The following is a 13,809-nucleotide window of genomic DNA, read 5'->3' on the forward strand; positions in this document are numbered from 1 at the left end:
ACCTTGTGCATACTCCCTCCAGGTCTTAACAGCGGAAAACAGGCACGAAGTCGAGGCTGTCCATCAGCAACGTCCCACCAGGCCACCAGAACCAGATTCCAGTCAGGCAAAAGAAGAAGAACACCCACACATCATCAGGCCATTGCAAACAGCATGCGAACTTCCAGCTCCAGGCTTAGTTGGAGGAGAAAGCTACGAGGACATCCGCATGGTTGACTCTTAACCAACTCTTATTTAAATTTTGTGTGTGTGGAGAAAAGAGAAATAGGAGAATAGAACTGACTCTTCGGGAAGAGTCTCCGATAAAAAAAAAGACTCTTCGTGAATCTGACTCATCTTAAGGAAAGAATCGACGAAGAGTCAGCTAAGAGTCGACCTTTTAACCATTGTGCAACATCGCTTTAATGCTAACAAATTATCTAGATCAATTTAAAAACACAAACCATTGCACATGTTATTTTACCGTTGACTCTAGATGACGTGGAGAGTCAGTACTCACTCTACTATTGCGGATGTCATGAGAAACAAAGGCCCGCGGATGCATGATATCCACCTATATTTTGGGGTAGGGGATTTTCTGGCCTGGGCACATTGATTCTCATATCTTTCACCGTTGAATCTGCTTTGAGATACGTGGGTTGTGCGTAGTAAAGTTTGCTTTGAAAAATTGGTTTAGTTTTGTATTCGCAATGGGAAGGGATGACTTTGAGATACACTATATGTTAAGCATAGACAATTAATTAGACACTCATGTTGCATGTACAAAGAAGATCAATCCAATAAAAGTTCCGGTTTTTGACTCCTTTTTGCTACATATTTTGTAAGATTGTCATTTTCTGAAACGTGAAGGCCGGGTCCCAAACGACATAGCCTCCCACTCGGTATATCCTTTTCTTGCTCGTTGGAAATCTCTCTTCATTTATACTCTTTCCACTTTCTCTCTCAGCGGTCACCAGCCCCTTTTAATACCAGTACCTAACCAAGACAAGGCAAGACACCAATTCCATTCCATCCATCTCTCATGTCACTCCTGATATCTTGAGGGAGAAAGAAAGGAAGAAGAGAAAGGGGAGATGTATGGAGAGACAAAGTAGAAGATAGCAGCAGCGGTGGTGGTAGAAATTTGCACACAAAGCAAAAAAAGAAAAGGAAAAAAAAAGAGAGGCAGCAGCAAGCACCAGACATCGCAAAACACAAGCAGAAACAAACACAAGAGGCCTCTCCCAAGAACACCAAGAACCTTCCATCGGTGGAATCCTTGCACTGCCACTACCCACCGCGCTCACGCGCGCACGCGCGGAAGGTGTTCGATCGGTGGATGGAGGCGGCGGCGCCGTCCCCTGACCTGTCGCTGCACATCAGCCTTCCGACCAGCGGCACGATGATGCCGACGTCCGCGCCGGGGCTGGGCGCGGCGGCGGCGGCAGGTGGTGCAGGCGGGGACCCGTGGCGGCGGCTGAACGGCTCCACGGCGTCTACCGAGCTGTCGCTCTCGCCGCCGCCGCCGCCGCCGCCGCAGGGTCATCAGCAGGCAGACGTCCTGCCGTGGCGACTCAGGCAGATGATGGCGTCGTCGTCCGTGCCAGTGACCTTGCCGACGCGTCCTCTGGATGCCGCTGCCGCGGCAGAGTCCTCGGCGCGGCCGATCCGGGGCATACCCGTCTACAGCAGGCCGGGCGCCGCGCATCATCCGTTCTACAACAACCCCTACTACTGCCAGTCATCCGAGGCGTGGCCTCCATCGTCCACGGCGCCTTCGTCTTCGGTGGACGCTGCAGCTGCGGCTTCGGCGGCGGCGTTCCTGTCGCCTTCGGCATACCACCGGATGCTGTCGAGCACGGGGCGGCTGCACGGCGTGCTCGCGGACACGCTCCGGGGCTACGGCGCCCTGGGCGCGGCGTCCCGCTTCATGCTGCCCAAGCTCCCGGGCTCCCGCCGCAGCATGCGCGCGCCCCGGATGCGCTGGACCAGCAGCCTCCACGCCCGCTTCGTCCACGCTGTCGAGCTCCTTGGCGGCCACGAGCGTCAGTCCTCTGTCCTCAATCCCCGCTTGCACATCTCATTTTTGCTTGCAATCTCGGATCATTTCATGTTGAAACAACGAACATCGATCTGCAGCCGATGAATTGCTAATTTCTTGTTGATCGATTGGGCGCATTATGCTGCAGGTGCGACGCCCAAGTCGGTGCTGGAGCTGATGGACGTGAAGGATCTGACGCTAGCCCATGTGAAGAGCCATTTGCAGGTGAGTTCGAATTAAGAGGCCGGCCGGCTCCAAATTAGGGCTGCTAGCTGCTCGGCTCTCTCTCTTGTTGTACCGTCCAATCCCTTTAAATTCAGTGCTGTTGTTGGCCACTGTTCTTGTTCTTGTTGGGGTGCCTGCACAAGGAGGTCCAATCTCGGCACAGATTCCGACGGAAACTGAAATGAGAGAGAAAGTCGTGCGCTTCCCCTAGGCAAGAAACTGCCATCCCTAGAGAGAGAGGGGGGCTAGAGAGAGGGAGGTGAAATGCATGTGTGTGGGTGCTAGAAAAAGTTGCCATCATTACACAATAATGCAATCTGTGTGTGTGTTGCCCCAAGCACTGAACAAGGAAACATGCAGGAGCCCGGCCAGCCACACACAGAGGAGAGAGAAAGAGATGGGCTAAGCTAAGTTAGCTAGGACCAGAGACATGGCACCAATTCACCATAGTATTTTTGTTTGTCCATTTCTTGGTGTATGCTTTGCTCACTGATCCATCATATTGCTGTCTTTTTACCACCACATCCTGCATCGCCTCCTTTTTCATATATATCTCCCCAAAGAGATATATCTGCAGCTTTGCTTTCTTGGTCATTCTTTTCGTGCTGCTCTTTTCCCAGATGTATAGGACCGTCAAAAGCACTGACAAGCCTGCATCCTCCTCGGGTAATTAAAACATTCCTATCCCCATTTGCCAAACTCCAATCTCTCTAAGCAATTTACTAACCCAGCTAGAGCTACCCTTCTTAATTTAGGGCCAATGGACGGCATTGGCTCCGGCTCCGGCGACGACAACCTCCCGGACAGCGTCAGGCAAGCGACGTCGGGCGGCGACATGAACCCACAGCTGTTCAACGAGCACAACCGGTCTTCTTCCGAGTGCACGGCGAGCCCTGCCGCCGCCGGTGCCGGCGACGTCGACTGCTCATCGTCGGCCGCCAACTCCGACAGCAGGGCACGCAGCGATTCAAGGTAATGTCATATATCTGAGCAGTGCAGCAGCAGTACGTAGTTGTACTGTGTTGTGTGCTCGATCTGTTTTGTCTGGCTTGTCACGTTTTTCGCTGGCCGGCTACTCTTGTTGTTGCATTCACGATCTGGACAGTAAGTAACTTGTCATGAGATAACGTGACACAGTAGTTTTAGCAGATGGCTTAGGAGCAAAGATAACCAAACATAAAGTTGCCAACAGAAGTGTGGTGTCTAGCGGTAATGCGATAATGGCCAGAGCTTCAAAAGATGGTTTGGCCCTACACCAACACGGGAAGAGAACCAGCCATGGCATTGGCATCTCATTCATATATCAGAGTGTACGTGTGAAGTTTCACGAGCTAGCTAGCTGTGGCGCTTTGTCCTCTTTTTATCCTTCTCCCTCTCAAGTCTCAACTCAAGCAGTAGACTGTCTTTTTACCTTTTCTTATCACTGCATGGCTGTGTCTCCAGTCCAGGGGAGTGCTGCATGCTGGGCTTTGACCTCAGATCCGACATGCAATCCTAGAAATGTGTTGCCAAGGACTTCTTCAGATCATAATATAGCCTCCTTTATTTTTCATCGGAACATGGAGTAGCATGCAGTACAATTTCTGCTTCTTTCTTGATTTATTTACGTACAGTAATGATAGTTGCATGTTTCCATGCCCCCCCCCCCCCCCCCCGCCAAAGTCACTGTTCAAAAAGGTCCCTGTGTGCTACACGTACACCGGTCCGGAGTTGCTGATGTTAAGGCGCCTGAAACCTTTCTTTAGCCCATAAGGAAATTTTATTTCTCTAAACATGCATGCTAACGTTAGTTAATTTATTTCAGCACAAAATTAAGGTTGAACATTACTTCTGGATTAGCTAGAAGTAGAACGTTCTTGTGCCTAGTAAAGATGCATGTTTTCCATGTAAAAAAAATCACACGGATACCTCACAAGCCGGTGTAAGTATATACAAATAAGTGAACTTAACTACTTCCTCCATCCCAAAATAAGTAACGTGGATTTGCATAGTACGTAAGTAACGTAGATTTGTATATCTATACAATTCCGCGTCACTTATTTGAGATATACAAATCCATGCCACTTATTTTGGGACGGGAGAGAGTAGTACAATTTCTCATTTTTCGCTTAAAATTAATTATATGTGGGGTTCGCAGACTGACCACTTTGCACCCTTAATATGAAGAAGAAAAATATCGTTATTAAGAAGCCATGTGTAAACACTAGAATTAAGGGTGCAATACAAATATATCCAAAGGTTGGGTTCCTTTTGTGTTCTGTGTTATGCTAAAAAGGGTGGGGTTCTCGTAATAAATAAAGATCTAGGAGAACGTGTCCCAAGCATGAGATCTGTGGCGAAAAGAATGTCACCTATACCGAGTACTACAGTACTATAATTAATTTATGTTAATATACTATAAAGTTTAGTTAACAGCCTTGTCACAGATAATTCTGTATTAGTACTACTCCACTAACTGTTGTAGTCAGAGAAATCGAAATCGCGAGGGAGGGGGGAGAGAGAGCATCATGCATGCATAGAGTAACTCACACGGACAATGGTGATTAATATGTACTGTGGCCCTGCACTGCATACATTTGTACGAACACTAGTATAATATTTTAATGACTTGTTGCCTAGAGAGCAATGTGACCCTGCAGCTAGCCATTTTACGATGATTGCTAGCCACAGCAACTACGTACTGTCACTGTTCCTGGTTAAAGGAATTGCAAACGACACATATAGCGCTAGCTAGATCAGATTCAGAGTACAGACAACGACTACGTACAATGTGTATTGTTTTACTGTACTGCAAGTTGCACCTCTACACCCGATCTACTCACAAATTTGCCAAACCAAAACTTCTATTCAGAGATCTGTGGCCGTCATCAAACGGGTGTGACCCTGCCGCTCATCGATTGGTTGGAGCTTCACGAGCAGTTGAGGTAACACATGTAAATTATTTTTATCCTCTTCCTTGCCTCTTCTTAAACCAAAATGCTAATTACATTGTGTTCATCTCGATATATGTCAGGGAATAGAGCCTGCTTGTAGATCAAGTAGCTTGCAGTTGCAGGTATCCAGCCATGAACTGAGCTGCCCAAGCCTCGAGTTCACGCTAGGGCGACCAAATTGGCATGGTGCAGATCATGACTAGCTAGCTAGACGCATGCCTGGCTTCCGAATTTCAGCCATACCATTAATTATGACCTATGGCCATACTTTCATCAGGGCGAGTGTGCTACCAAGAATTCAGCAAATCTGATGAAAAAAGAGAAGGGCTGAACAGCGGCACACAGAGACGTGCTCCAGATTCGTCAAAAGAACACACAAGTGACCTCATTATCTCATCTTTCAGTAGTTTTTCGTCATCTTTTATAGAGAGTTGAGTATTGTAGTTTGTCCGTGAGGGAACCAGCTAGATTATTAGAAATCCCAAAGATGTTCTATACTTGACTTCGTGACTAGCTAGGTAGTGTAATGCCTCATCTGCATATGGAAATTAAGGGAGGGAAATTTGTCCTGTCAGTTCTCCTATCTTTCTAACACAGTTTTTTCTCCTTTTCAAACCATCGTATTGGTATCTGGTTGTTTTCCAGCTGTAAGCAACGTGGAATATGCTTGACTAAACTGTCCAAATCGTTTCACTCTCTTAGTATATATATCTTAAGCGATTATTGCTCGCAAGAAACTCTTAGTTAAGTAATTAGTTACTAACTAAGTGACGGCGCGTTGTTGCGTAGTTTTATTTGCACCTTTATTTTTAATTTTTAACCTATTAAATGTTTTTCACGTAACGAACGTGCCTTAATCTATAAACTCTATAAAGTTGAAGTCCACTAAATACAATAAATTTAGCAAGTTGCACATGCAGGCTATCCACGTCAGCGTCCATGTCAGCCTTTTTCCCATCTTCTAATTTTCTTCTGATTTTCTAATTTCTAATCTTGTTTTTCCCCATCTTCTTCACCCATGTGCGTACATTCGCATACCCCGGTTCCTCCCGTCATGCAGTTGGCCCGTTTCTGCACCTGGGCTCTCGCAGAGATAGCTAGCCACGTTTGAGAATAGGAAAATATGGCTGATAGGATCAACCCATTACGCATTGATATGATGAAGGCGTATGATAGGGTGGAATGGCAATATTTACAGGACATTATGTCCAAGCTTGGATTCTCGGATCGGTGGGTGTCCTCGATCATGAGAGTGATGACATCTGTGTCTTTCTCGGTGCTGTTCAATGGAGAAAGAACGGAGGGTTTCCGCCCGTCCAAGGGAATCCGCCAGGGTGACCCAATTTCACCATATTTGTTTTTGCTAGCAGCTGAAGGTTTGTCTTGCCTGTTAAGGAGCAAGGGGAATTCAGAAAATTTGTCAGGCATCGTCGTGGCGCCCACAACTCTCCCGGTCAATCATCTCTTATTTGCAGACGACAGCTTGCTATTTGCTAAAGCGAATGTGGAAGGTGTGGAGGCAATTACAGAAGTTCTGGACATTTATTGCAATGCATCGGGTCAGCGGATAAACCGTCAAAAGAGCTCAATTCATTTTAGCAAAGGTTGCCCGGAGGACACTAGACATGTGATCATGGATCTGCTACAAGTGCCTAATGAATCATTGAGTGCTAAATATCTTGGGATGCCAACGGATGTAGGGAACTCAAAGAATGGTGCCTTCAAATATTTGAAGGATCGTGTCTGGGGTAAAGTACAAGGATGGATGGAGCAGGTTCTATCAGCTGGGGGGAAGGAGGTTCTAATTAAATCTGTAGCCCAGGCAGTCCCCACTTATTCGATGGCATGTTTTAATCTTCCAAGAGGCTTATGTTTGAAGATTAATTCGATGATCCATGGCTTTTGGTGGGGAAGCAAGCAAGGCAAGCGAAAACCCCATTGGGTGTCGTGGGACACTATGACTATGCCGAAGTATATGGGGGGTCTTGGCTTTCGAGATATCGAGCTATTTAATCTTTCGTTACTGGCTCGGCAAGCTTGGCGGGTGCTTGCTCATCCGAGCACTTTGAGCGCCAGGATCCTCCGCGCTGTCTACTTCCCGCAGAGTTCATTGATGAAAGCTAACTTGGGGCATCGCCCGTCTCAGATTTGGCGGGCTATTATTGAGGGGCGGGACGTTCTGAAACTGGGCATTGTCCGGCGTATTGGCGATGGAAAGACAACGTCGATCTGGCATGATAGTTGAATACCGCGCGATGAGCGGCGTCTGCCTTATACAACTTCAAAATCTGACTTTCTAGTGATGGTGTCAGAATTGATCAACTCCACTACTCGTGAATGGGATGGTGCAGTGGTGAGGAGGCTTTTTCTACCGATGGATGCACAGGCAATTCTTGCGATTCCGTTGAACACGCTCAACTATGGTGATTTCTGGGCATGGCACTTTGAGCCGCGAGGACTGGCTAGAGAAGCGGCCATCGTCTAGTTCTCTGAAATCAGAGAAAGCTTGGACTCTGTTGTGGAAGACCAAGGTGCCTTCCAAAGTGCGAGTTTTTGCATGGAGATTAGCACATCGCTCGTTGCCCATAGGTGATTTACTTGAACATCGGCATATGAAGGAAACGACAATATGTGCGATTTGTCAGGCTACTAATGACTCCTGGAGGCATTCTCTTCTGGACTGTACAATGGCGAGGTGTGTGTGGGCTTTGGCGTATGATCAGCTTGTCGAGCACATGTGCGCGTCCCCTTGCCCGGATGCCCGCGAGTGGATGTTTCATCTAATTGACACAACTTCTCATGCGGAGTTCACGCAGATTCTTCTGACTCTTTGGGCAATTTGGTCGGCGAGGCGCAAGGCTATACATGAATCCATATTTCAGAGCCCGTTGACTGTCCATAGTTTTGTGCAGAAGTTGATGGCAGAATTGCAAGTGCTTCAATCGATTAATCCACCTCGAGCTAGGGCTGGACTGGTTCCAGCACCTCTTCGCTGGATTCCTCCGCCAGTGGGTGTGTTTAAAATGAATGTTGATGGAGGTGTTGCTAAGAATCAGAACAAAGGGGCAGCGGCGGTGGTCTGTCGTGATGAGTTGGGCTGCTACCAAGGGTCTTCAGCCTGGGTGTTCCCAGCTATCACTGATCCTCCGACGTTGAAAGCTCTTGCATGCTGTGAAGCGCTAGCTCTGGCAAAGGATTTAAATATCCAGCGAGTTCGGGTGGCATCGGATGCCCAAGCCGTCATCAAAGGTCTTCTGGAAGGTAACCGATGCAGTTACAACGCTATCTTACGTGAGGTTGCCGTCCGGAGTAGAGATTTTCTAGATGTTACTTTTGTCTATGAGAGTAGATCTTCGAACTTGGATGCTCATAGTCTTGTTAAGAGCTACTTGTCCCTACCACACGGTCGGTTCACTTGGCTTACTCAGCCTTGGAACGATGCTTGTATCCCTATGTTGATTGATTAATAAAGGCTGTGGGTTTCGCTTAAAAAAAAACCAACGCCTCTTTAATGGAAACCGACCTACTAATTGTGGAACAACCTTGCCATTTCCCTTTTCCTCCCCCATGTTCCATTATCAAGTAAAATGGAAATTGCTTTAAAAAAATCAAGTAAAATGGAAACAATCCCACTAATTAAGGAACAAAACGTCGTGCCATTTTCCTTCATTCCCTCGATCTGTCTCTTCCACTTCCAATTCCAATTCCCACTCAATAGTAATTATCGATGGTCCTCCGCTGACGATGCATGCAAAGCAAGTGCTATATAGTCAGCTGCAGACAGGACTGGAGCAGTCCCATGCATGGGAGAGGGGTGATGCACCGGGACATCAAGCATGGAGCAGAGACACCAAGCTCCATGCATGTCGCCGCCATCGGCCTCGCCAACATCTTCTTGCCGTTGCCGTCGTTTCTGCTGCCGCCGAGCCATGTCGTGACGCTGTCGTAGACCTGTGGACCGTCGGGTAAATCTTCGCCGAGCTCCACGTACGGCAGCCCGTGCTGCAGGGGCGCACAGAGGTGGAGGAACCTCAAGCTCTGCGGCTTACCGTCCGTTGACTACGCTGCGTACTGGACCTCTTCCTCCTGTGCTGCCGCCGTGTTACCGCGGTGCCGTACGCGAGCTGGTGAGGGAGAACTTTGGGCCATCCATGGTGCCTGACGAAGCCATGTGTTCGGGCTCCTCGAGATGCTTCTCTCCGTCGACGCCCACGCCCACATCGAGGAGTCGCTCATACTACCGCACTACCCCACGCGCAGCCGCCAGCCAGGAAGTGGGAGAAGCTGCCCAAGGTAGTCGGTTCCATGCAGCTCGACGCGTCCACCGGCTTCGCGTGGGCCAGAAGTCCACACCGCAGAACATTGTGGCGGCGGGTTAATTTTTCCAAACCCAAGTCCGAGTATTTATTTAAATGTTGTGGCCCATTTTTTATTGCTTATATTTTCAGTAAATAAGGGTTTTCCGAATATATATGGCTATGTGAACATGTACTTAAACTAAAGTTCAATTTTTTATATACCATATACTCCCGCAGCAAGGCGCGGGTATCATCTAGTTCTTAGAAAGTTTGGTGCTGATGTGTACATACATAAAGAATGTGTTAATTGTATTAGATTTAGGGGCAGGTGGGGGGGGGGCAAATTTTTTGAATTTTGAACCTAAAGATTAGATTAGATTAGATTAGATTTCGGAGCTCTAATACTTGGAATGTGCGGGGACGACGTACCATCCAACTGTAAATTAAGAGATATAGTAAAGACTTGCTAATTAAGTGTCCACGCGTTGTTGCGTAGTTCACTATAGTATTTTCATTTTTGACCTAACAAATGTTTTTCACGTAAGGAATGTGTCATTCTCCTTTTGGACCTTTTAATTTCTCTTTATTGTGCCACCGTTTTTTTTAGAAAAATCCGGTGTTGATCTAGTATACTTAAGGAATATGCTAATTGTATTAGATTTGGAGGGGGCTAATTTTTGGAACAGGGAAGAAGAGATTAGATTTTGGGATCCTAGTTTTTGGAATGTGTGGAAAAGATGTATAATCGCCACCAACTATTAACTATATAAGAGATTTTTTTTTGCTAAAACAAATAGGCTTGGAATGTGCAGGGGGGGGGGGGGGGGAGGTTGGATGAAACCTTACCACTAATAATTGGAAAAAAGAAACTATTCTACAAAATGATGCAAGTTCACTGGGAAAAGAAAGTCAAAATTTGTTCATATATAATAGATGCTTAAGGGAGTAATAAGACTCAATCAGATCGACAATGTGCTAGAAAAAACTCGCATGGTATAAAACGTTGGTTTCAAGACTCCAATGGGATAAATAAATTTATAGCGGTGCAAGGCTAAAACAAGAGAAAAGGAAGAGGGTCCAGGGAAATAAAACCAATCATAAAGCAATCGATTGCAAAATCATTTTGCTGTGGCCCATGTTTGTCTGTCCCCCTCGTCTATGTCACTGTATTGTTTACTTTGTCGGCTCTTTTGGTCAGTACCTGACAAAACACAGAGAGCAAATTTAAGACAAAGAAGGAAAAGGCAAGGCAAGGCAAACACACCAAAGCAAATAAAGGGCTGCACTGTGTGCATTTAAATCTCTCTGGCCCTTTCTCTCTCGTTTGCATGGGCTTCTGGCGCGAGCAGACGAGGATGGGACCATGTGTACTGTCACTCATTGATGATTCATCGCCACTGTCTGCAAAATATCATGACACTTATCGCCATGCGATCTACTATATCGTTTCTTGCTGTTCCTCGAAACCAGTAACGTGTCTAATTAACAAAGTCGTTTGTTTAATACTGGCTCCACTCTTCAGAAACATTATGTTTGACACGATTTTTGTCAAAACTCTGAGAACACGTATGTATAAATCTGTCTCTAAACATATGGTTTTAAACAGCTAACTATACTGTGACGTTATAGCTTTTCTGGAGCCTGAAAACTAAGCTATGGTACTTAATTTGTATCGGGAAATAGCTGCCCTATTTGCCTTACCGTGAAATCAGTTATAGCTGACACTATTCCTTGGAACCGGAGATTGGCCAAAACAACATTGTGTCTTCCATTGTAGTCATCATTTAAGTCAAAAATAGCCCATCTCTGTATTGTGGCTACTATTGCTACTGATTGTAAACATGTTTCTTGAGTAATAAAGCTCTTTTTTCCTCGTGAAAAATAGATAAATAGCCCTGTATATGAGAAAAGCACTATGACTTATTCGACACGATCATTGACTTCTTTTCTATTTAATATTACTACCAATTTATTAGTACTTCTAAATGATCACTACGATATTCTAGTTTATTTCATACTAGTATGACTTAGGCGACACCGATCATTAGATTTTGTAGCCATAGTTGTCTAGCTATAGGTAGGACCTTGTACGAAGCAGCCTGTGCAGAATGGGTGGTATCAACCTTATCCTAATAATGCCACGTAGATTGCTGACATGGAAAAAAGATAAATGAAAAAAAATGTGAGCCTTCTTCTGACTAAGAGATAAGAGACGATCTCTTTGTAGAAAAAGTAGACAATATTCGTCGTACTAGATTTCATCTTTTATTTTCCATCAGGCTGTGGTCCATTTTCAACGGGCCGTGCCATTTTCTAATGGGTCGCGCTTCTCGGGCTAGACAATATTTGTCATACTAGATTTCATCTTTTATTTTCCATCCGGCTGTGATCCATTTTCAACGGGCCGTGCCATTTTCCAATGGGCCGGGCTTCTCAGGCCGATCTTAATAGTCCAGCAATGCGCGGTGCTGTGCTAAAGACCACTTACGCGTGACATAACATGGGCCCGGTAACAGATCGACCGAGGACACCACACCGCCCCGTCGTCGACCCTAACCGCTCGTCCACGCCCTATTCCTGCCTTACCTCCAGCGCATCATGTCACCACCTTCGCTCCGCTAGATCCCTCTCTCCTGGGACCAAGCAACGGAGGATTCTGCATCAGGTCAGCTCGGGCTGCGCGATTGTGCCACCAAGTCACCACCAGAAGGTTTTCGCTTAATTGGAGCTGCCGGTGTTTTTTCGGGCAGTTCCGGTCTCACACATCGGCGGAGGACAAAAATTATTATAGATATGGCGAATTACTATCTTACCGCTAGGAGTTAACATAGAGATCACATTCAAATATTTGTGTGCTTGTAAAAATATAATATAATAAAATTGGTTTGTTCGGACTTTTTTACAATGCATTTTTGTCCGGTACATCTTATAATAAAACGAAGATAGTACTATATAAAGATTGCGCGTTGTAAAAAAATTAAAATTATGTATTTCAAGAATTATTTTAATGCTCATGCATTACATGACTTGTTTAAATGTTTGTGTTAAATATTAATTATCTCATATTATATGTCAAATCAACCATAATTGAAAGATCACGATACAAATATATATATAACATAGAATATATGTCAGTTACTATAATTTGCAAACAGTTCTTCGGTGGAGTGAACAAACGGCCAACAACTCAAATGTTTATATCGTTTTGTTTCCAAAGATATCCCTATACCCACCGACGTAAAAAGATCAATTAGATATTTGGCACAATAAACAATGCTCTTCTCCATACTTCGAGAGATATGCTATCTTATCAGCAAGAACCACAGAAGGTGAAACATGATTTGTCAAAATCAGAATTTTCTAAAAAGAAAAATACACCACCTGAACATGATTATTCATATCTACTGTCATAAGGAAGATGATTTTCATATCAACTTTCATTCCGTAAGAAATACGGGTAAAGAAAAGACAATTAAGACAACATCAAGCAATCATGCACGGATGTTAATAGTAGGTAGCCAAAAGAACTAAAAGGGTGAGAAGTTGCGTCTCCCGGAGAGTCGGTCTTTCCAAGCCATGTCGTCGTCAACTGCGCGAAGGCACATTGGAACACCACGCGCACCGCCTCACACGAGACCCGTCATCACGGTCGAAGATTGGCCACTAAAGCAGACGACAATTGACTCGTTGTTGCTGCCTCCTACGATGCCATTCTGATCGGACCCCGTCCAAATGCATAGCTTGGCAAAAAAAAAATACTACCTTCGTTTTATTATCTTTGGCACCCCTTCGTAGTTGGCCTCCCTCTGCCCCATCTCACTATTGAGTGACCCAGACCCCTATAGGTGGCCAACGGGCCGGCACTAGCCTGGCTCGGGATAAAATGGCCTAGCCTGAGCGCGGCCCGGTGAAGCCTGACAATAGAGCGAAATCTCCTCCACCAGGCCCAGGCACTGCACCGAGCCCGGCCCAGGCCCGTTAAGGCCCGACGGGGCCTACCGAAGCCCATCTCGCCACATGGGCCAAATCAGGGAAAAAGGAAAAAAGAAAACAACGGGTTGGGCCAGATTAGAGAAAAAATGATTGTGCTAGACCAAACATGAAAAAATGTGGGCTAAAAGAGAAAAAAGTGGTGGGTTGGTACAGAATGGAGAAGGTTAATGGGTCAAGTGTGTTAATCCAAAAAAATAATATAAACGGGCCGTGTCGGGCTGGCCCAAGGGCCTGAGCTTGAATCCCAGGCACGGCACAGGCAGAGCTTCGGGCCAGTCCGGCATGATTATTTTTGTGCTGGGCCTCGCACAGGGGCTAAGCTCGCGGGCTCTCGGACTTT

The 13,809-nt window shown here is 46.0% G+C and overlaps 1 protein-coding gene across 1 annotated transcript; it reads left to right on the forward strand.

Moving 5' to 3' along the window:
- The first annotated feature begins 933 nt into the window (after positions 1-933).
- LOC100829715 (probable transcription factor RL9) lies at positions 934-5,793 on the forward strand. Its single transcript, XM_003572162.3, has 6 exons — positions 934-2,024; positions 2,169-2,245; positions 2,866-2,911; positions 3,001-3,217; positions 5,097-5,169; positions 5,259-5,793. The coding sequence occupies exons 1-6, from the start codon at positions 1,319-1,321 to the stop codon at positions 5,379-5,381; spliced, it is 1,242 nt and encodes a 413-aa protein (XP_003572210.1). The 5' UTR covers positions 934-1,318; the 3' UTR covers positions 5,382-5,793.
- The last annotated feature ends 8,016 nt before the right edge of the window (positions 5,794-13,809 follow it).

Source organism: Brachypodium distachyon, chromosome 3 (assembly GCF_000005505.3).
Source record: "Brachypodium distachyon strain Bd21 chromosome 3, Brachypodium_distachyon_v3.0, whole genome shotgun sequence".
Classification (NCBI taxonomy): Eukaryota; Viridiplantae; Streptophyta; class Magnoliopsida; order Poales; family Poaceae; genus Brachypodium; species Brachypodium distachyon.